The 21,020-nt window shown below is 42.3% G+C and overlaps 2 protein-coding genes across 2 annotated transcripts in view; both read left to right on the top strand.

Moving 5' to 3' along the window:
* The window catches only part of LOC308322602 (E3 ubiquitin-protein ligase SH3RF2-like), a 29,196-nt gene extending 17,904 nt beyond the window's left edge, over positions 1-11,292 (top strand). The window contains exons 5-11 of the mRNA XM_080773971.1: positions 530-660; positions 2,991-3,161; positions 3,770-3,935; positions 3,966-4,056; positions 5,266-5,585; positions 7,512-7,855; positions 10,017-11,292. Of these exons, the coding sequence (XP_080630097.1) occupies positions 530-660; positions 2,991-3,161; positions 3,770-3,935; positions 3,966-4,056; positions 5,266-5,585; positions 7,512-7,855; positions 10,017-10,197 (1,404 nt within the window). The 3' untranslated portion in view covers positions 10,198-11,292. The remainder of the gene's footprint in view (positions 1-529; positions 661-2,990; positions 3,162-3,769; positions 3,936-3,965; positions 4,057-5,265; positions 5,586-7,511; positions 7,856-10,016) is intronic.
* A 4,869-nt stretch (positions 11,293-16,161) lies between these two features.
* The window catches only part of LOC308322019 (kinesin-like protein KIF3A), a 33,746-nt gene continuing 28,887 nt past the window's right edge, over positions 16,162-21,020 (top strand). The window contains exons 1-2 of the mRNA XM_080773193.1: positions 16,162-16,301; positions 18,286-18,550. Coding sequence (XP_080629319.1) covers positions 16,296-16,301; positions 18,286-18,550 — 271 coding nt within the window. The 5' untranslated portion in view covers positions 16,162-16,295. The remainder of the gene's footprint in view (positions 16,302-18,285; positions 18,551-21,020) is intronic.

Below are 21,020 nucleotides of genomic sequence, written 5' to 3' on the forward strand. Positions count from 1 at the left end.
TTTATTTATTTTGTTTTATCCAAAGAAAAAGGTTCTGGTCTGTGTGTTGACCTGCCTCCTCCTCCTCCTCTCACCTCTGTGTCTGTTAATTAAAGCTGAAATCCGTACGCTTTGTTTGAGAACAAACTTCTATGTCAAAACAAACCCTCACCATGAGGAGATACTGGACTTGTGAGCTTCAGGCAGTACTACTAGTGAACCAGTAGCTGGCTGACACCTGTCACGATTATGACCTTTTACCTGACGATGAATTCATCGTCATACAAATTCACAATTAACTAATTATTGTTGACATCCTCTATTCTACATATTCTACATAATGTACTAGTTATTAACATTCTCTTTCATACAGACGTAGATGTAGTTATATTGAATTAACATACTCTCCCATACGAAAATAAGTTCCGGGTGGAAGCCTTTTAACCACAGAGTCATCGTGTTGCGTCGTACATACTGTTATGTGAATCACGAGTCGATTAGCATTTTGTGTGCGTGACGCCAATGTTGACCTCCATTCGCTGCCTTCCAGGGCGAGAAGAAGATGAACAGCGAGCCGCCGCCCACCATCAGCATGGCCCTGGTCAACCCCCAGGTGACTCCTCCCTCCGCGGACGGCAAACACTCATCCTCCTCCACCACCCAGCAGCTCTCCATCAGCGTGTGAGTAATATAAGACACAACTCCTCTTGGAATCAACTTTCCTAGGACTGCAACTTGTCAAACTAATGGCCCCTACGCACCGTAGGAGTTTTAACCCATTCTGACCTGAGATCAGATTCATACGAGGTTTCCACTGGACACACACTGACTGGTCTGATTAACCCATTCTGACCTGAGATCAGATTCTAAAAAATGTCAGTCGTTCTTTCGATTTTTCAAAAATAGCAGACCTACGAGCTCGTAGCGCGCCACTCGGTGGCGCGCTATGATCTTGTAGATCTGCTATTTTTCAATAGCTAAAGCATAACATGATGCGAACACCAAAAGGGGTTCCCCGATCAGAATGGGTTAAAGTTGTCGGCGAGTCATCGGATCGTTAAGTATTTCACACTACAGAAGTCTACAGTTTTATCAACATTATTCAAGTGAAATGCGTTGATTTTATAGACTATTTAACAGCAACATTGGGCTAATGTAGCTATACCAATATGTATGACACAGGGATTTACCCAAGGAATAAATAAAAGTTATATATTATCATCTGATCGTCTATCGATACCGTCGACAGACAGACGGTGCCAGTGAGCACAGCTGTCCTGTGCTCTCATTGGCTGTAATATGGCCTCGGTGTGTGTGGTCGGCGGTCGCAACCCAGTTCATACTGTGTGATGTCCAGTCGGCGACGGAGTCAAATATCACACCTGCCAGATATTCAGAAACGGTCGGGAAGGCGTCGGCGAGCGCTTTTATCTGACGCTATTATCTTCTCGCAGAGCCTTCCACACACAGCGAGCAAAACCTTGGCGATCAAAGCCCGATCTTCCGTCAAATCGGGAGTTTTGTCGGCGAGCACAAAGAATGCTCCCCGACAGCATAATCGGAGCAAATATCGGGCCGTGTGTATGAGCCATTTTACAACATAATGTTTAAAACACCAAGGGGTTCCCGCCCCAAAATGGGTTTAACTGACTTTGTTTTGCGGACCCGTAGAACACCCTCAAGGGCCAAAGGGGGTTCCCGGACCCCACTTTGAGAACCACTACTACTGATATTACATATTCCTGATCCTGTCCATCCTCGTCACACCCTGTGATCATTGTATCATCTTCAGTTCTGCCACATCCAGCTCTGCCTATACTGTCTTTTCATCAAGTGTCACCAACTCCACGTTGTACAGCACAGCTGGTCTCACTATACCTAATGGTCTTACACATCTTTCTTTTCGCTCTTGCCGGTAAGGTTATAATAGTCTTGGTTTTTTCATTATAGTTTAGTTTTAGTTAGTTTTGACATATCTTTTTCTAATTCAGTTGGTTTTAGTTCGTTTTTAGAGCGGGTTTGCTAGTTTTTATTTTGGTGAAAATGCTTAGTTTTAGTTTAGTTATAGTTTAGTTTTAGTTTTTTTCGTACTTTGGTTTATTTGTGGGTTAGGGGTTAGCGTGGCTACATGCTGCCGTACGGTGCTGGAAACTGCCGTAAAACTTGTTGGAGAAATGAGGAAATTAATCTAATGAATTTTAAAAGTATTATATTATAAATATCCGAAAGGCATATAAATATTGAACATTAAGGGTATTTTGTCTATAATTTCAGTTAGTTTCGAGGACACGCAATACAGTTTCAGTTTAGTTATCGTTTTTTAATTCATTTTTATTTTTAGCTTTTTAGGCAGTTTTAGTTAACTATTATAACCTTGGTACCCATCTGTCACAAATCCCTCCAGACCACCCGTCCCATCTCCGCCTGCACTCTTTTCTTCACCAGCTGTGCGGTAGCAACTGAGGAAGTTACGTTCAGTGTTGTTTTCGTCGACTAAAACTAAGACGAAAAATGTTCGTCGACTACCTATTTTCACTGACAAAAACAAATGGAAACTAAATGAAAACTAAGCTACGATGACTAAAACTAAGACTAAATATAGGCCTACTGACAATTTCGTCGACAAATAAAAACTAGACTAAAATGTTGGGAAGGGACTAGTGGACAAGAGATCCAGTATAAGTCATTTTACACTTGGTTACATGCTGAAAATAGCTGATCTACAATCGGCTATTTTCAGCAAGTGTAAAAACAATCATTACAACGGCATCAAGACCTGCCAAAATACATTTTAGTCGGCTAAATCAACTGTAGATTTAGTCGACTAAAATCTTATGACATTTAGTCGACTAAAACTAGACTAACACTAAGACATTCCAGGTGACTAAAATGTGACTAAAACTAAATTAACTTTCAGTCCAAAGACTATGACTAAACTAAAATAGAAATTTGCTGCCAAAAACAACACTGGTTACGTTCTTTGGTATAAACTCTCCCGTTTGGCTCCTCAGGTGTGCAACCCTCTACTCCTACAAACCTCGACGCCCGGAGGAGCTGGAGCTGAGGAAGGGGGAGATGGTGGGGGTCTACGGGACGTTCAAGGAGGGCTGGCTCCGCGGGTTGTCTCTCAGGACGGGCAAAGTGGGAATCCTTCCCGGGAGCTACGTCACCCCTGTGCTCAGGTGACACGCTGCCGTACCGTACCGTACCTGCCTGTTTGAGATGGTTATATTTATAGTACTGTCATTCATACATTCTGGTCCTTTCCTGGTATTTTCGCGGGGTTGTTTTATCGGTTCAGATAAACCCACGTGTGCAGTATTACATTGTAGTATACGTTGTGTCTGCCAATTGATATTTATTAGGGATGTGCCGATGAGACATTTTTGGCCGATATCAATATCCGATATAATGAATTTGCTGTTATGGATAACCGATATTTACCGATCGTCGATATGATCTCATTCTGTGTTAATGAGAGATTATAATAATTTTGTCCATTCTGAAAAATACATGCTTAAGGCAAAAGTCAGATTTAACTCGAATACCTTTTATATTGTGAGCTTGTAGATCTGTTCAAGCTGTTACTTTGGGCTCGTTTATCTGTAAAAAGACAGACCGATTAATCGGTCTGATTGTGATTAATCGAACCGACGCCGATTTGATCTAAAAAAAAAAACCAACTAAAATCGTCCGATAATACCGACGTGTTTTGCTGATCAATCTCCCATCGCTAATATTTATGCTAATGCTAATTAGCTAATGCTAATGCTAATGCCAATGCCAACAGAACCTCCGCCAGGCTCCTGGAGACCAAGGCAGCGACCACCACCACCACCACCACCACATCCTCTCCGGCGGCTGTAAAGAGGCCCACAGCGTCATCGCGGAATCCCGCCGTGTTCCTCGCTCTCGACAGGGTGAACACGGACGGAACAATGTACTCGGCGGGACCGGTGCCGGCGTCTGTCCTCAACGGGGCGCAGCACGCCGCGCACGGCGCCGAAAGGTTGTCCCTGTTCGGGGTCTCGCAACAAGGCTGGGACACCGTCAGACGGGCCTTTAACCCACACAGAGGTGAGAGAGAGGGGGGGATCAGACGCATCTGTTGGCCAATAGAGCGCCGCAGTCCCCGCCCCCCTTTCAGAAAAGCGAGTGGCCCAGGAAGTGGAAGCCCCCATGCATTCTCCCATCGGCACTTTTAATATAATTTATTTAAAGACGGTTATACGCCGCGGACAAAGCCAATTTCGGATCGTGACGAATCATGACAATGAACACAATATTTTGGGCCGATCAAATAATTTATAAGACGAAAAATAAAACAAATAGTGTTGTCTCCTGACTTTCTTTTCTTCTTTCTAATGATTTGATCGTCCCAAAATATTGCGTTCATTGTCATGATTCGTCACGATCCGAATTGGCTTTGTCCGCGGCGTAACCGTCTTTAAATAAATTATATTAAAAGTGCCGATGGGAGAATGCTTCCACTTCCTGGGCCACTCGCTTTTCTGAAAGGGGGCGGGGACTGCGGCGCTCTATAGGGGCGCGTTCACCGAACAAATCGATTTCATGGATTGTTGTGTATATATATATGTATATATATATATATGTATGTATATATATATATATATATATATATATATATATATATTATTTTTTGATAATCGATCAAATAATTGATTTTCAAAATAGTAAAAAAATAGCAGATCTACAAGCTCGCGGCGTGTCACGATGCGTTTCATTCATTGTGAGCTTGACGGTCGGCTACTTTTGCATGACAGTTATACAAACTGGGGCTTATTGGTGGTTATTCAGACGGATTATAACAGATCAGTTAGACATTTTTCCCTGTTGAATTGTCAATAAAATAAAATGATTTGATTAATCGGAAAAGTAATCGATAGAATAATTGCTACGGAGATAATCGATAGTTGTAGCCATATTGACCAAATTCCAACATCAACCTTTCATTGACTTTATCCCATTCTGGGCGGGAACCCCTTTTAGGTGTTGGCATTATGTTATGCTTTAGCTATTGAAAAATAGCAGATCTACAAGCTCATAGCACGCCACCGAGTGGCGCGCTACGAGCTTGTAGGTCTGCTGTTTTTGAGAAATCGAAGAACGACTGACATAGAAACATGGCTTTTTCCAGAAAACTGTCAGGATGCAGAAGACATTTTTTTAGAATCTGATCTCTGGTCAGAATGGTGTTATATAGCATTGTTCACTCAAGTTTCACAAAGAAAGAGTTGGGGCGTCTGGTTCCTATTATGTTCCCAGGCTCGTCACAGCGAGGAAGCCACTACATCCACACGTCCACCTCCAGCCACCTGTCCCACTCGCACAACTTCGCCCAGGTCCAGGCGGCGCCCGGCTGTTCTCCTGCCCCGCAGAGGAGGAAACACGGCAGCATCTTGCCCAGCCCCGGCAGGCCACTGGGCCGCATGTCTGACACAATGGCGCCCCCTGCTGGCGCCATGCCGAACGGCAGAGACTTCACGGTTCTGAAAGAGGCAGCGTTTGACCGAAAGCCTTTCACAAATCATGGCCCTCACTCGATCTTAGTAAGACCCGACTCGCACAAGAACAACACAGACAAGGTATTGTGTATTTCCTCTGAAAGACTTAAAGTTTTTTAAATTGGAAGTTAATTGAATTGACCTCCCAGCTGCTTTTAGAAATTATTTGCCGCATGCCTTATACAGTAAACGTTTTTTTTCCCCCCCCACTGTAACATGTATCATTTATCACGACTACACTACCTCTCCTGCATTTCTGTTAACATACATTTACCAATTTCTTCTCAATGGTATGCCGTGAGCGTTTGTCTGCTGTCTATTTTTAGCCTAGTGCTGTCTGCTGTCTGAATTTATGTTCTGCAGTGCATTAATGTGAGTCCTCGGTCATTAATTACCCTGTCTGGAGCAATGTGTGTCAGGGTCGTGGTGTCTGACCTGCTCTGTACGTGCTAGTGCCCGTCTGTCTGTATCCGTTTGTCTGACTGGCAGGCTGCCCCAAAGAGACCATGGACTAAATAAGATCAAGGGCACATTGAAGGTCAAGGTCAACACTGAGAGTGGCCGGGCAGATTTTAATGAAACTCGGTGGGACTTATCAGCAGACATGATTTAAGGCGTGGATCAAGGTCACGATCAAGGTCAGAATGACATAACGGGTCATATCTCAATCTGAGTGGTGGCGGCGGCAGTGGCTCAGCAGGTACTACAGTGGCTGACCTTGGAATCCAAAGGTTCCTGATTCTGGTTCCTCTGATTCTGGTCTCACTACCTTCCTGGACTACAATTCCCATAATTCTTTGGTGCACTGCTCCTCCTTGTGGATAGGGGAGAGCTGTCTTACTGAGACAACATGTAGTCCAGGAAGGAAGTGAGCCCAGTGTCCATGACATCAGAGACAACAGGCTCACTGCTACAATCTAAAATATCTAAAACCACATATTACACACATAAAGACCCCCAGGAAAGTGTTCTAAAGCTTCTAAACCTCATTAACATATATTTTTTTGCAAAAAGGGTGAAGTGTCCCTTTAACCCCTAACTGCCTTATAATGGTTTCCTCCACTGTTGTTTTGTCGATGCGTGTGTAAATGTAATGCACATTTTAAAAGCTTTGGAGAAAGGTACTGTACTGTACTGTACTGTACTGTACTGTACTGTACTGTACTGTACTGTACTGTACTGTACTGTACTGTACTGTACTGTACTGTTCTGATTTCACACTCCTAAGTTGCTCTGGATAACTTAACGGTATCTGCTAAATGCCTACATTGTTAATTGGTTCTCACCACAACGGATACCAGAGAAATTTCCTTTCAATGTCAAATATGTTTTTATTGAACAGATTATGAATTGTTAAACATTATGCCACAAAATGAAAGAAAAAAACAAGACAAAAAAGATAAAGAAATCCCTTAACCCTCCCACCCATACTGCTCAGTGACACTGCATACTATATAATAAGATGATATAGAAAGCTCATGGAAAACATCTGAAAAGAAAATGGCGTATACAGTCAACCATATCAATGGTATCCTGTCTATTAATTGTTTCTATACTCGGGTATAATGGACAAGGGGCAGCCAAACCTTATCATTATTAACTGTCTCTCCCTGTTTCTCAGGAAATCTACCTTATTCTCTCAAGATGAAGTGTATACTAGTCATTTCATTTAACCAGTGAAAGGATCCCGTTTCTAACCCATCCTGAACGGGAACCCATTTTGGTGTTGGCATCATGTCGTGCTTTATCTATTGAAAAATAGCAGATCTACAAGCTCATAGCGCGCCACCGAGTGGCGCGCTATGAGCTTGTAGGTCTGCTATTTTTGAAAAGTCGAAGAACGACTGACATTTTTTTTTTTTTAGAATCTGATCTCAGGTCCGAATGGGTTCATCAGACCAGTCCAGTGTGTCCAGTGGAAACCCTCGTATGAATCTGATCTCGGGTCAGAATGGGCTAATATAACGCTTCTTTCTTTCTCCCACCCACCCACCCAACCCAACCCAGCCAGCGAAGTCGGTGCGATTCTTCACCGACGAAGACCCCTCTCCTCCCAGACTGCGAGCCTCCTCGTGGTCGTCGTCGGGCGGCCATCAGGCGAGCTCCGCCGCTGGCGGCGGCCGCCCCCGCTCCTCCCTCCCCCTGGAGGTGTGGGCGCCGTCGCTCACCTTGGGCCGAGACGGACCCGGCATCGTGCTCAAAGAGGGCAAGAGTCCCGTCGTTCTGAGGAAGGGCCTCGAAGCGACCGTCTCCGACCTGCACTCCTCCTCTGGCCCGCAGAAACCGCCGCCGCCGCCGTCACAGACGTCGTCGTTATCGGCGGCGGCGCCGGCTCAGTACAGCCCCAGCAGGTGACGAGTGGTTTCTTTTTTTTTTTCTTTTTTTTTTAACCCATTTGTAACCCATTTTTCACCCCTGTGTCAATTATCTAATGATAAAACTACCTCCCCCTGGCCAGCCGGGGCGCCTGATGGAGGGGAAAGGAACTGGTCGGAATAACGTGTCCCTTCCACGCGCTATACGTCCGGCCGGGGAAATTCCCATCTGTCAGGTGAAAAGAAGCAGCTTGGACTCCTCATGCATAGAAGGAGGCATGAGGTCAGTCCGCTGCCCCCCCCCCAGGTTGGCAGAGGAAGTGTAGCGCCCAGGATTACATTAGATAATTGGCACTGGGTGAAAAGAGAACTGGGTTACAAAATCGTGGGATAAAAATGTAAGGATTTTTCTTTTTTTTAATCTAATGTGATCCTGGGCTCTACACACCCTCCGCCAACCTATAGTCCCCCATATACGGGGGACAAGGGGAGAGCAACGGACTTGAACTCATGCTTCCTTCATGACGAGTGGTTTCAATAGTTATTAAAAACCCATTTAGGCCCGACGTCGAAATAAGAAAAAATGTTCGCTCCGAAAGAATATACACCCATTCGAAGATTTGTGCCGCATTTTTAACGATTTTTCAAAAACTGCAGACCTACAAGTTCATGGCGCGCTATGAGCTTGTAGATCTGCTATTTTTAAATAGCTAAAGTATAAGAAACACCAAAAGGGGTTCCCGCCCAAAATGGGTTAAACCTTTATTTATTCAGGCGATTCCCACAGAGATACAAGATCTCTTTTTCGAGGGAGCCCTGTCCAACATAAATGAAACATTAAACATCATTATTATAGTAATGCAAAGATGTATATTACTGTAGTAATCGTTGCTATAGACTGGTGTTTGTTCAGTAACGGGGGTCTCCCCTTTATTAAGCTCTGTAAACTAAACTACGTTTTCAGGTCGGGGTACCAATTTAAACAAAATTGGGAGAGACCTGATCCAGGATAGTTCAACTCATAGTTGGAACTGGAACACTATAACGTTTAAGCTGATTGAATGGGTTTGAATAAAACTTGTAACGCACCTGAAACATTAGTTGCTAAAGAGTTGGAGAGATGGTAAGACCCCTATTACTGAACAAACACTATATATTACTATCAAAATATACTGTAGCGCTTCAAAAGACAATTATTTTATTGTCTCCACCAGGCCGAAGGCATGGGGAGAGAGTATGTTTTGCACTCCGTCCGTCCGTTACCAGCTAATCTCCGGCACCGTTAACCCGGTCGATGCCAAACTTGGCACACACACTCCTTGGATGCCAACTATGAACCTCTGCCCCATATTTTCCAGAACGGCCTGTTATAGCGCCACCATGAGGCAGCTTTTCACATTTTCGAGGGGCCCTAGCCCCTCCTATATACAGGTTTAATGTTTGTTTTTAGTTTATTTAAAAACGCAATTAACAATAAAGAGAATTTAACGTCTGGTTTTACATCATCATTACATCACCTAATCCAAGCTATACTGAATTCCCTTTCAAAGTTTGCAGGATTGGCCCGTTTTGAACAAAAAGCCTCAAATCATGAATGCAGCGTGCAATTTACGTGAAACCTTTCACACACTTTCCTATGATGCCTCAAATCACCCATTTGCTTTCAAGGTTTGTTTTCGTTGCCCTGTTATACAACCACCAGATGAAGGCAGGCTGCACTGTCCTGCTCATCCAGAATTCTATCCTCAAGAGATGCTATGAGTGATCTGGCACTGCATTTCCTCAGCAAAATGAAGAAAATAAAAAACAAAACAAAAAAACTAAAATATTACTCCTAAACATTTTGCCAAACGCACACACTCCTATCCTCCTGGTGGAGACCTGTGCCCAGAAGGGCACTTTTTCTATAGTTTACTATAAAAATAATAATAATATGTACAGTATGTATCTATATGTATGTGTATGTATGTACCGTATGCATGTAGTATGTATGTACACATACATACATAACAGGTAAAATCAGTAAAATCCTGAGTGTTATGGGTACATTTGGTTCTATTTACATTAGAGTGAACATGTTCAAATCAACAGAGGAGGATTTTTTTACTGTGCAGCAGAGCCGTGCCGTTGGTCTCCGCTGTGTGGTCGTTGACTCGACTGTGACCTTGAGCGTCTGTTCTCCGTCTGTTCTCCTCAGGCACAGAGTGACGACGACATATTTAGCCCAGACGGACTCCGAGCTCAGTCTGCTGCAAGGAGAGCTGGTCCTGGTCCACAGGCATCGACCGGATGGCCGGGTTCTGGTCACCCGGGAGTGCAGTGGACTGACTGGCCTGTTCCACAGCGGTGTCCTACAGGCCCTGGAGAGGCTCAGCTGACTGGGTTTTTACTATTAGTACATTATGTCGTCGCTGTCGGGCAGAAAACCTCGTATTTATTATTATTATTTTTTTAAATTGTAATTTAAAGGTAGGGTAAGGTAAGGGATATGTTTTTGGTTGAAAAGTTTTTGTTTTTTTGTTTTTTTTTAACAGGATAAAGCTTTTAATTCTGATAGTAATCATTGTTAAGTGATCTGCTATTTTGTTACATTTTTGAAAAATCACACCCGTGTGAACTGAGTGTTGCAACTCCCCCCCCCCCCCTCTCTCTCTCTCATTAGCAAGCAACCGTGCAGCACTATCCCTCTCTCTGTTTCTGGCACAACAGCGCCCCTACTGGTACTCATAGTCATATACTGGTGCTCATTAACCATTAAACTGTAGGCACATAGGTGAATGAACACAGACATTGCTGTTCCTTGGAGTGGTTGCACCACTCAACAATTGTGAGAAATACTGATTTAGAATGCATTTGTATAGAATCAGCCTCAGGTCTTAATGGGTTAATAAACGAGAAAAGAAATCGGGCGGGATGCCAATTTAAGCCAATCAGAAGAGAGTACCCATTCATCAGCTTCACTTTCACAGTGTTCCACTGACAATTCTGTTGTGCTCATTTCTTTGTTTCATGTCCAATTTCACTTATTTATCCTGTACGAGTTCTCTCTCCCGATTGGATTCAATTGGTATCGCAACCTAAAAAATGTCAAGGTCTGGAAAATGTCTGTTTACTAGCAATCTGGGTAGTTTACTAGCCCACTCTGGGCCCGGGAACCCCTCTTGGGGTTCTGTACAGTAATGTACAGTATTCAAAAATGAGAGAAAAAAAGGAAAGAAAAATCTGCTTTATAAATATTTGAAGTATTTTCAGAAAACGTAGGTCAGGATTTCATGGTGTTTTTTTTTAGAATCGGCCCCAGTCCAAAATGGGCTAGAGAGACCCTATAGTCTCGCATTGGGAGGCCCTTCACCCCTCCGCCTACTCCACCTGAGAAGAGTAGGCGGAGCTATGAAGGGTCTAGCTTATCCCCCTGGGCATGCAGACCTTAGCGCACAGGACAGAAGAAGCTGCGTTTGACGTCATATCCGAGTTTCTTTTAGACCGCTGGTGGATGGAAAAGAAGCTCCAGCCGCGGAGGAGAGCGTCTCCGGGGAATCTGTCCGTCGCGTCAGTCATACCGCGGAGGTGGAGCTTATTTTCCATCCACCAGCTGTCTTAAAAAACTCTGAAATGACGTCAAAACGCAGCTTCTTCTGTCCGCGGCTGTGCGCTATAAGGTGTGCTCCGGCCCTGTGCAAAGACCAGAGCCCATAGACACAGCCTGCGGGTCACGTGGTTCATACATGTACTCGCGCGAGCCCATAGACTCCAATGCATTCCGTAAACTTCCGGTTGTCCCCTTTCAATAGAAGTCTATGTAGAAGAGCCTGCCGTGGCCCCATGAAGCAAGACTATAGGGACCCCTGTTGTGATCATTATAGAGCTATTTGATAGTCATTTTACAACAATAACACCCCTAATAACAATATCACTTGCCCTACCTTTTAATGCCTTACTTCGTCATACTACAGGGTCACACACAAGTATAGCACAAATAGTAGATCTACAAGCTCACAGCATATCGCGATCAAACCTGAAATCTGCAATTTTTGCTTTTTTAAAGTGAAAGCGGTTATGTTTTCTATAGACATTTAACCAATGAAAAGTATTAACAAGAGCTTTTGATTAAATGATACATTAATTTGATACATTGGAACACAAGTTCCCCCCCCCCCCCCCCCATTTCCTGAAAAGCAACAGTTTTGGACATACAGGGTTTCAAACTGACCATGACGATAATATAGTACGTTTCTGTGTTCTCTGTTCAGACAAATGCCAAATGTCTTGACCAACAGTTGGCTTAGTTTATGTTGTTACATACTAGAGGTCAGTGCTGCCAAACGTGAACCCTGCAAAGATGTGTGTTCTTGTGATTTTTAGTGCATTTGACTGTATGACCTAGTGTGTGTGTGTGTGTGTGTGTGTGTGTGTGTGTGTTCCAATGAGTGTATGCATGTTACATATTTTATGAGAATTGCACACAGAAGAGTCCCACTGTTCCCTTTTGAATACCCGTGTTACACACTGTTGAGTGCCTTTGTAAAAAAACCCACAAAAGAAGACTGGTATCCAATAAATTGAATTACATGAGTAATAATATCTTCTTATCTTGTAATAATCAATGCTTCCGTTGTGGGTTAGGATCCATCGTGGTGTAATTGGACCCTCAATTTGATATGATTTCAATCTCTAGGATCATGATCTATGAAATGTTTTTGTTGGACATTTTGTTTGTCATGCTGTGGCTGGCAATTGGTCCATACTGTAATTCCTTTGCTGTCTATGAACTATAGCTATGTGAAACTGATCAAAATAGACATTATTTTACGTTCTGTTGTTGTATATACTTACTATGTTATAATAGTGAAGATTAACTCTCAATACTAGCTGGGGCCACCCCGGCCCCGGACGGACCCCCTCGTGGACCCAATATTGAGAACCACTGCTTCACATCAATTCGTGAATTTACAATTAAGGCTCTTAATCCAGAGCGATTTACATTAAGCAAGAACAAAAAAAGCATGGGAATACATCACATAAGAAGCATTTATCATGAAACATGCGTAAACTAAGAAAGTAACAGTGGAATATCTATATAATTAAACTATACATAATTATACTATATGTGAAGTTATAATACGTCTAAAATTCAGGACGTATTTATTCCACCACATGGTTCAATACCCGTTTTGCCATAATATGCAATGCTAATCAATTATCCATAAGTGTATCATGTTTATGGAATGCAATGTGATACCCAACAATAATCTCCAAGGATGTCACTCTCCTCCTGCCAGAAGGAACAGCTGCGCTGTGATTGGAGAGTTGGTTGCCAGGTAACCAACGTTGGTTGTCGGGTTCTGAGAATGAAGAATTAAGAGGGGTCTATTTGTCACTCGTACAGATAAGCTTAAAGAAAAATACAGATAAAAAAAAAACGTATGAACCTGCATGAAGTGAAGAAACATTTTGTAATTATAGATAAGATAGAAAAACAGCAAGTAGCCTATCTTGGTGAACTGCCGGTATGCATTTCATTAGGCTACTTGATTTAGTAGTCTAAGTACAATACTTTAGTAGTCTAAGTAACAATTTGATATAAATTATGATGACGCTGAACACACTTGAACACAGATGATGAAGATAGCGGAAAAAGACCATTGAGTGTGAGGTTGTGGTTCTAAGTGAACTCTACTATAGCACTAGTAAGTAAGTACATTTTATTTGTAAAGCACCTTTCAAGACAATGTCACAAGGTGCTGAACAGAACACAGAACAAGCAATCAACAAGTTAAAACCAAACGGGAAAACAGCACAAAAAAGACAATAAAGAATTTAACGAAACCAATAAACAAGGCAAAAAACATATGCATGTAAAATAGTAAAGTAGGCAGAATCACAAAAACATAGGAATATAAAAATAAGTCAGGTAAGAACTACATGGGAAAAATAAATGTGTCTTTAGCTGTCTCTTAGCCTGGGCACCATTTCATTTCGGTATATGATCCGGGCTGGAGCCGGATGATATGCTTACGTCATGTTGTAGGCAATGGTTTGCCTACAACAAACAGGAAGCTGTTTGTTGCTTCCTGTTTGAATAAAAGCAATAAAAGCTCTCGTAAGCGAGAGAATTTTATCGAGAGGGAAAAGGAAGTTGTCGCCGCCTGTTCATCCTGTCTGGCGACTATACAAAACAATACTACAACATGACGTAACCACATCATCCGGCCCCAGCTCGGATCATACAGACTTTTGAAACAGAGACCAGGCTTTCCTCCGAGGCGGTGGAAAGCCTGGTGAGGCGAGGTTAGCTGTCTCTTAAAGGAGTCTACTGACTCAGCATTTCTTAACATGAGGGGCAGGGCATTCCAAAGAGTGGGGGCAACCACTGCGAAAGCCCGGTCGCCCTTTGTTTTTATAGTTTAGTCCCCGGTATCTTCAGTATAAGTCTTTGTCAGAGGACCTAAGGGGTCTTACATTAGACTTTGGGGGCAGTAGGTCACGGATATATGAAGGGGCCAGCCCGTGTAATGCTTTGTAGGTCGTTAAAATCATTTAAAAATCAATTCCGGCCTTAATAGGAAGCCAGTGCAAAGAGGCTAAGACAGGGGTTATGTGGGCCCTATATAGGTTGGTATTAGTGAGAATTCTAGCTGCAGTGGTTCGAACCAATTGAAGACGGGATAGAGATGAATGGTTTAGCATGGTGTAGAGACCGTGACGATAGTCCAAACGGGAGGATATGAATGCGTGTATGATTTTTTTCCAGGTCTTGAGGTGACAGAATTTACTTAATTTTTTTAATGTTGCATAAATGGTAGAAGTGCACTATAGTGCTCATTATGGTACAATTTTTGTCCACTCAGTCTGTGTCTCCAACCAGGGTTGGTGTCTCAGAGTAGGGCTGTGGACAGTTCAGAGACTTGCCTATACCGGTGACATTGTCGGTAGGTTATGACAGAAATGGTACCATGATATTATCTCCCAACATCTCCTTAAATTCCTGCCACCTGGAGGTTTAAGAGTATCCAACAGTTACTTCCCCCAAAACACTTGCCATATACATGAATAGGGCATACAGTAGCAGTGGCAGCCATTTTTTGGGTTCCATCGTTCCAGACCCCATTGTTTTTTTCCCCATCGAGATTTCTACGAATATAAAAAAATTAAAGCCTGTATATACATAATCAAGCCATCCGGGACCCTACTGAATCATGACGTTAAAACATTTGATTCTGTGATTTATTTTTAAATATTTAATTATATAATATACAATAGCCTTTGTTTTGAGGTTTTTTATTAGTTTTTCACATAATTTATGGTCATTAATTACCAGGATCCTTGGCTTGATTACATAGGCTTAGAATAATTTATATAAATATTGTTTGGAAATCTCTATATGTGAAAAATGAGTCTGGATGGATGGAACCAAAAAATGGCCACCACTGCTATGCCCTATAGCACCTTTGAATATACTGTAACGATATTGGATATAAAAACCAAACAAACTCATCAATCAAGTCTTTCTGTCATTTTTTCTTCCCTAACTTCATTAAAAACAATAAAAGACCAATACAATAATGTTAAAATAACGACAACTACCTTCTTCTGTGGTTCTTGTCATTTTTTACTCTTCACTGCCACAAGCTCCTGTGCAGCTTTCTTGGCTTTGACCATCTCCACCAATTCCTTATACCTCTTCATACAGTCCTTTTTGTAGCTGTGTAAGAGCTGCATCTTTATTTTATTGCGCTAGCACTGTAGAAAAGTGTCATATGCTTAAGTCGTAAAATGCACAATACCTCCCATAGAGTTTAACCGCTCCCCTAGATGTTTTTAATGTTATAACAATGTCTGTGTCATAACCTTTATATCATAAAAGTTGAGATGATTCACCATTTCTGTAGACTATTGGGGTTTAAGTTGTCATTCATTAGAACAAAACTTCCATTTAATTTAATAACTTATTATAGTGGAAAATAATGGAGCAAAACGTGCAAAAATGCAATTCTGAGGTCAATGACCCCTCAAGGTCACCAGAGGTCAGTCAGAAAGTGTTTCCACGTCTGAAATCAAACCTTGGGGTGTAGATGACATCCTGAAAGTTTCATGCTTTAGTCATAAAATGCACAATACCTTCCATATATGAGCTTAACCGCCGCACTATAGTGTAGATTAGGGTCAGGAGATTTGTTTTTTAATTACCGGCACTTTAATAAAACGGGTTTTCTGTTCTGGTACCCTACTGTCAGAGCCATTATCTGTCTACTGTCGGTTGCCTGGCAACAACCACAGCACCCTCTGGGCTATGGGATGTAGAATCACCTCCATCGCGCATGCGCAGCCTGAGCTGATGCTATGGGGGCTCCTCTGTGTCGGCATTTAAATCGTCAAATGATCAAATAACAATAACAGAAAAACAACTACCAAGGCAATTACGACTCTTTAATTGTTCCGAGGCGAACAATAAGACGACACTTCTCCTGTTCTCAACATGCCGGTAGGTCGCCACGCCTCTGTGTTGTGTTTTGTTATCGGGGGTTCCACCCTTCGTCTGATGTGATGATGTGATGCTAATCGATACGTTAGCTAAGCTAGCTAATGAACAGTCACTGCTACATCGTCATGAAACGACATTTCTCTAAATGTCACTTGACATGACGATATTAAACGTGAGGATTTGATTGTCATAATGATCTGTTCCGCATGCTAGGTATATATATAACCGTGACGTTAGCAGCCCTGTGTTTGCGTCGGATCTTTTGCCTAGCAACCAGCTAACGTTACATTAATATATAAAAAATGCAAACCAAGGCCGTGATTGATTGTTATTACGCTGTAATTACTGTTTGTTGTCGCGTGACTCAACAGAACTGGAGCTTTGCATTTGAATGCTGTCAATTATTCAAGGTTGCACTTGCACAATGATGATGTCATGTTCTCAGCAAGGCAGACGGCTTCTCAGTTAAAGTGGGTGACAATATTATTATCACACACGAAAAGATGAAATTACCGTTGATTGATTGAAGTATTAACACGTGTTAACAGATTGGATAATTGCAGTACATTTCAAGCACAGCTCAATACAAAACTGTTAACTCTTAACATTTTGATTAATTGAAAATGGTGGGCTCTCTTGTAAACAACAAGTGTAATGCTTTATGGTGTCCGTCGTCCATTCACAGTGAACAGTTTTTGTATTGAGTTGTACTTGAAATGTACTGTATTTCTGCAAACTGTTAGTACACAAATCAATCAAAAACTGTGTGTGGGTGACACCATAGCATTATACTCGTTTACAATAGGGTCCACCGTGTTCAATTCATCATCATAACATTTAGAGACGTACTAATATACACTTCTATATAGCCAAAAACAGGAAATCATCATAGAGGAGGTGAAAAGGGAAAAAAAACATATACAGTGAGGGGGAAGAGGGGTGGGTGGGGGATTCAGATTTGACAGGGGACAGTTTCGAATTGCAGCCGTCACAGGTGCCCTTTGAGAGCGGTTTTAAAGGAGTCAAGGGATTTGCATGTCTTAATGACTGTTGGTAGCCTAGGGCGTTCCACATTTTGGTGGCATAGGAGCGAAAATATTTTAGTCCCTTCCCTTGTGCCGAATCTGGGTTGCACATGGTTTTGTTGAATTCCCTCTGGGGTTATTATGGGTGTGGACTTCGTTGACATTAAGCCTGGAGCTGCTTCTTGGTTAGAGTGGGTGAAAACGTAATCAGAAAAGTCAGCCAAAGAACAAGATCCCTGTACACACACAGGATCTCCTCACTGGTCAACAAAAACACCTTGAAGAGTCAAGACCCTAATAGGAGCACTTGTACAAGGTTTGTTTGACTACTAATGCATGCACCTCTTGGTACCACAGCACCTCAAAGGCCCTTAATACAAGGCTCCAGACTTACCAAAACAAACTGGTCAGGCTAAACTACTTGGCTTCACTCCCCGAACCCAACATACCCCTGTCCATTTTGATAGGCTGGCTTAGGGTCGCCGACAGAGTCAACAGCATCCTGCAATCCCGTCTGGTCTACAAGATTTGCTACACCAAGATACCCATGTACCTGTCTAAATGCTTCCTTAATGTCAACGAAGTTCACACCCACAGCACCAGAGGGAGTTCAACAAACCATGTGCAACCCAGATTCAGCTCAAACAAGGGATTCAATAAATGTCGCTCCTTACAACTGACTGTTGTACAGTCAGTGTTGTTAAACTTTCTGTATTCCATTAATTTCCTTCACATATTATTGACTTGTAGCTGAATTGTACTGTATGTATCTCTGTTATCTTTATTGTATCATGTTACTGTATGATGGAAACAAGCTATAGGATTTCTTGGGTTTAAAATTCTGTTGACGGACCTCGTATCGAACTGTACTTTCCTGTGATTTTTTTTTTGCAAACTGCTAATAATAAAGTAATCAATCAATCAATCAATCAATCAATCAATCACATTTTCTTTCCCAGGGCAATAAACCAGAAGTGTGTGACAACGTGAAGGTGGTGGTGAGATGTCGTCCTCTCAACCAGAAGGAGAAGACACAGGGCCACAAGCTGGCCGTCAGCGTGGACGAGATCCGAGGCACCATAGCGGTCAACAAGCTGGAGACGCCCCACGAACCTCCCAAGACGTTTACGTTTGACACGGTGTTTGGACCGGACAGCAACCAGCTGGATGTTTACAATCTGACCGCCAGGCCCATCATCGACTCGGTGTTGGAGGGCTACAACGGTGCGTTTATTTTACTGTACTGTTCGCTATACTGTCGGGGCAGCTCCTATCCCTCATAACCCCCTAAAGGCTCATACATACTACAGCTTTTGGTGATGGGTTATCACCGCAGTGTAGTTTTTAACCCTCTTAAGACCCAGCGTTGCTTTATAGCAACAAGTTATATTTTAATGAATTACTTAATTATAAAAAAAAAAAATCTGTTCTTTTTTCACCTAAACGTCATCAGTGATGTTCATTGCAATGCCATTTCAATGCCATTGGTCATGATATTTGCATATAAATACCTAACCTGACGCTGCCAGATCCAAAAAGCTTGCTACACAAATTTGTTTCACAGCTTATTTGGATCAAATTCGATGACGGGGCTGTTCCTTTTTTTCAAGATACATGGTAGATGATTGGATGGGAGCGTCTGTCTATCACCGTGTGGGCGTGCAAACACAACCAATCATATCGACGTGTCTATATACCGTCACATCCGCATCCCGCCTTTAGCTCACGCTGATTGGTTCGGTGCGAAGCAGATCTGACTCAGGGCTCAACTCTGTCAGAGATCCCAGATGAGTGTTGTGTTGGGGAATATGTTTCCGCAATACCGCCCTCATCTGGCAGCTTCTGGCAGGTTAATAAATACCCCCCACAGAGGCTGAAATTCAGACAAATTAAAAGTTTCTGGACTCTGACCTTTAACCCTAATAAAAGTAAGTAAAATAATTGTAATATACGTTTTTTTTGTGATCATTAGAATGTCTAGAACATGTTTTATTCATTATTGTGAAAGATATCCCCCAAATGTAAATTATTAATTTATTATATTATTATATAATTATTATACATTTTTCATCAAACTTTATTTCTTTATTTTTTTTAACATCTTTTTTAGTCTTAGTCCTAGTAGTACAAAGTAGTAGTAAGGTTGAAATATTTTTTTTGCAAGTAGAAATGAATGCGGGTCTTAGAGGGTTAAAGGGTTGGAATTGGAAAACTACACCATTACGTCAGTCGCGGTGATGATCAGCTATCACCGCGGACACAGACCCATCTCTCTGTTTTTACTATCAGACAAGTCTTTTCACTCTGGAGCTATCACCCCCCGTTCACTGATTGGTTCTAGAAGTTGGGTAAACCACAGGGAGGCGGGGTCAATCCTTAAGGACATCACCGCGAGTATGACGGCCTCAACTCTTATCACCGTTTTAGGTGATAAGCTATCACCTAAAACGGTGATAACCTATCACAAAAAACTGTTGTATGTATGTATGAGCCTTTAACCTTCTATCTCCATATTTTAACTGTCAGTGTGGGGGGGGGGTTTTCTCCGTAAAGTAGCGCTCTACTTGATCACAGTACAGTGTCACACAAACATCAAAGCTAGCAGATCCGCAAGCTTGAAACAAGCCTGTTGATTTGCTACTTTTGCCATTTTTTTATTTGGATTCTGATTTGAAAAGTAACGGATGATATTCTTGCAGCTGACCATTCACTGGGCATTTTTATGATTAACCCATTCTGACCTGAGATCAGATTCATACGATATTTCCACTGGACAAACACTGGTCTGATTAACCCATTCTGACCTGAGATCAGATTCTAAAAATGTCAGTCGTTCTTCGATTTTTCAAAAATACCACACCTACAAGCTCGTAGCGCGCTGCGCTATGAGCTTGTACATCTGGTAATTTTCAATAGCTAAAGCATAACATGATGCCAACACCAAAATGGGTTCCCGTTCAGAATGGGATAAACGATTGCAGTGAAATCTACATCTAAGGTCGGAAACTACTGCACTAGTATTGTAGACCTACACAAGTGAAGTTATCGTAGTCTCTCGTGTGGCCAGACTTGTTTTTCAAATGCTTACGGACCGGGTCATACAGTCTGGGACACGGAAGCTGTTTTGATGATTACGGGAGAAAGTGGATGTGAAGCCTTCTCCCCACTTTCCTTATATACATTAAAATCACCAAAGCATATTTAGCTTGCTGCTTTAAGCAGAAATAAACATAAAATATTTTAAAATATATTTTTTTGTTTATCAGATTTCAGGAGGTGTAGTTCCAGACTATAGCATTCAGAGATTGTGGAATAGTGGTCTGGCTATAGGCCTATTCATAGATTCATAGATTCATAGATTTTCGGTGGTGAGGTGACCACCGCTCCGGTGGTGAGCTGACCACCGGAGCTGAAATAACGTTGAGCGGTGGTGAGTAAAAACAGAGAGAAGGGCTGGAGCGGTGGCGGTGGTTTGCTCTTCTCCGCGGCTCGTGACGTCATGTTGTAGTTCGGTGGTCACCTAACCACCGAAAATCCAGACTATGTATGAGCCTTATGCGAATGGGCGGAGAAGTTGGAATTCTTGCATATTTAATTTGCTGCGGTTTGCCTTCACACTGCGCTGTCATCCGCAGCAGGGACCTTTATCAATGTGTTCAATTCATAAACTATAGCCTAGCCTACACAGTGAAAT

Source organism: Protomyctophum bolini (assembly GCF_963924005.1).
Source record: "Protomyctophum bolini genome assembly, chromosome: 10".
Classification (NCBI taxonomy): Eukaryota; Metazoa; Chordata; class Actinopteri; order Myctophiformes; family Myctophidae; genus Protomyctophum; species Protomyctophum bolini.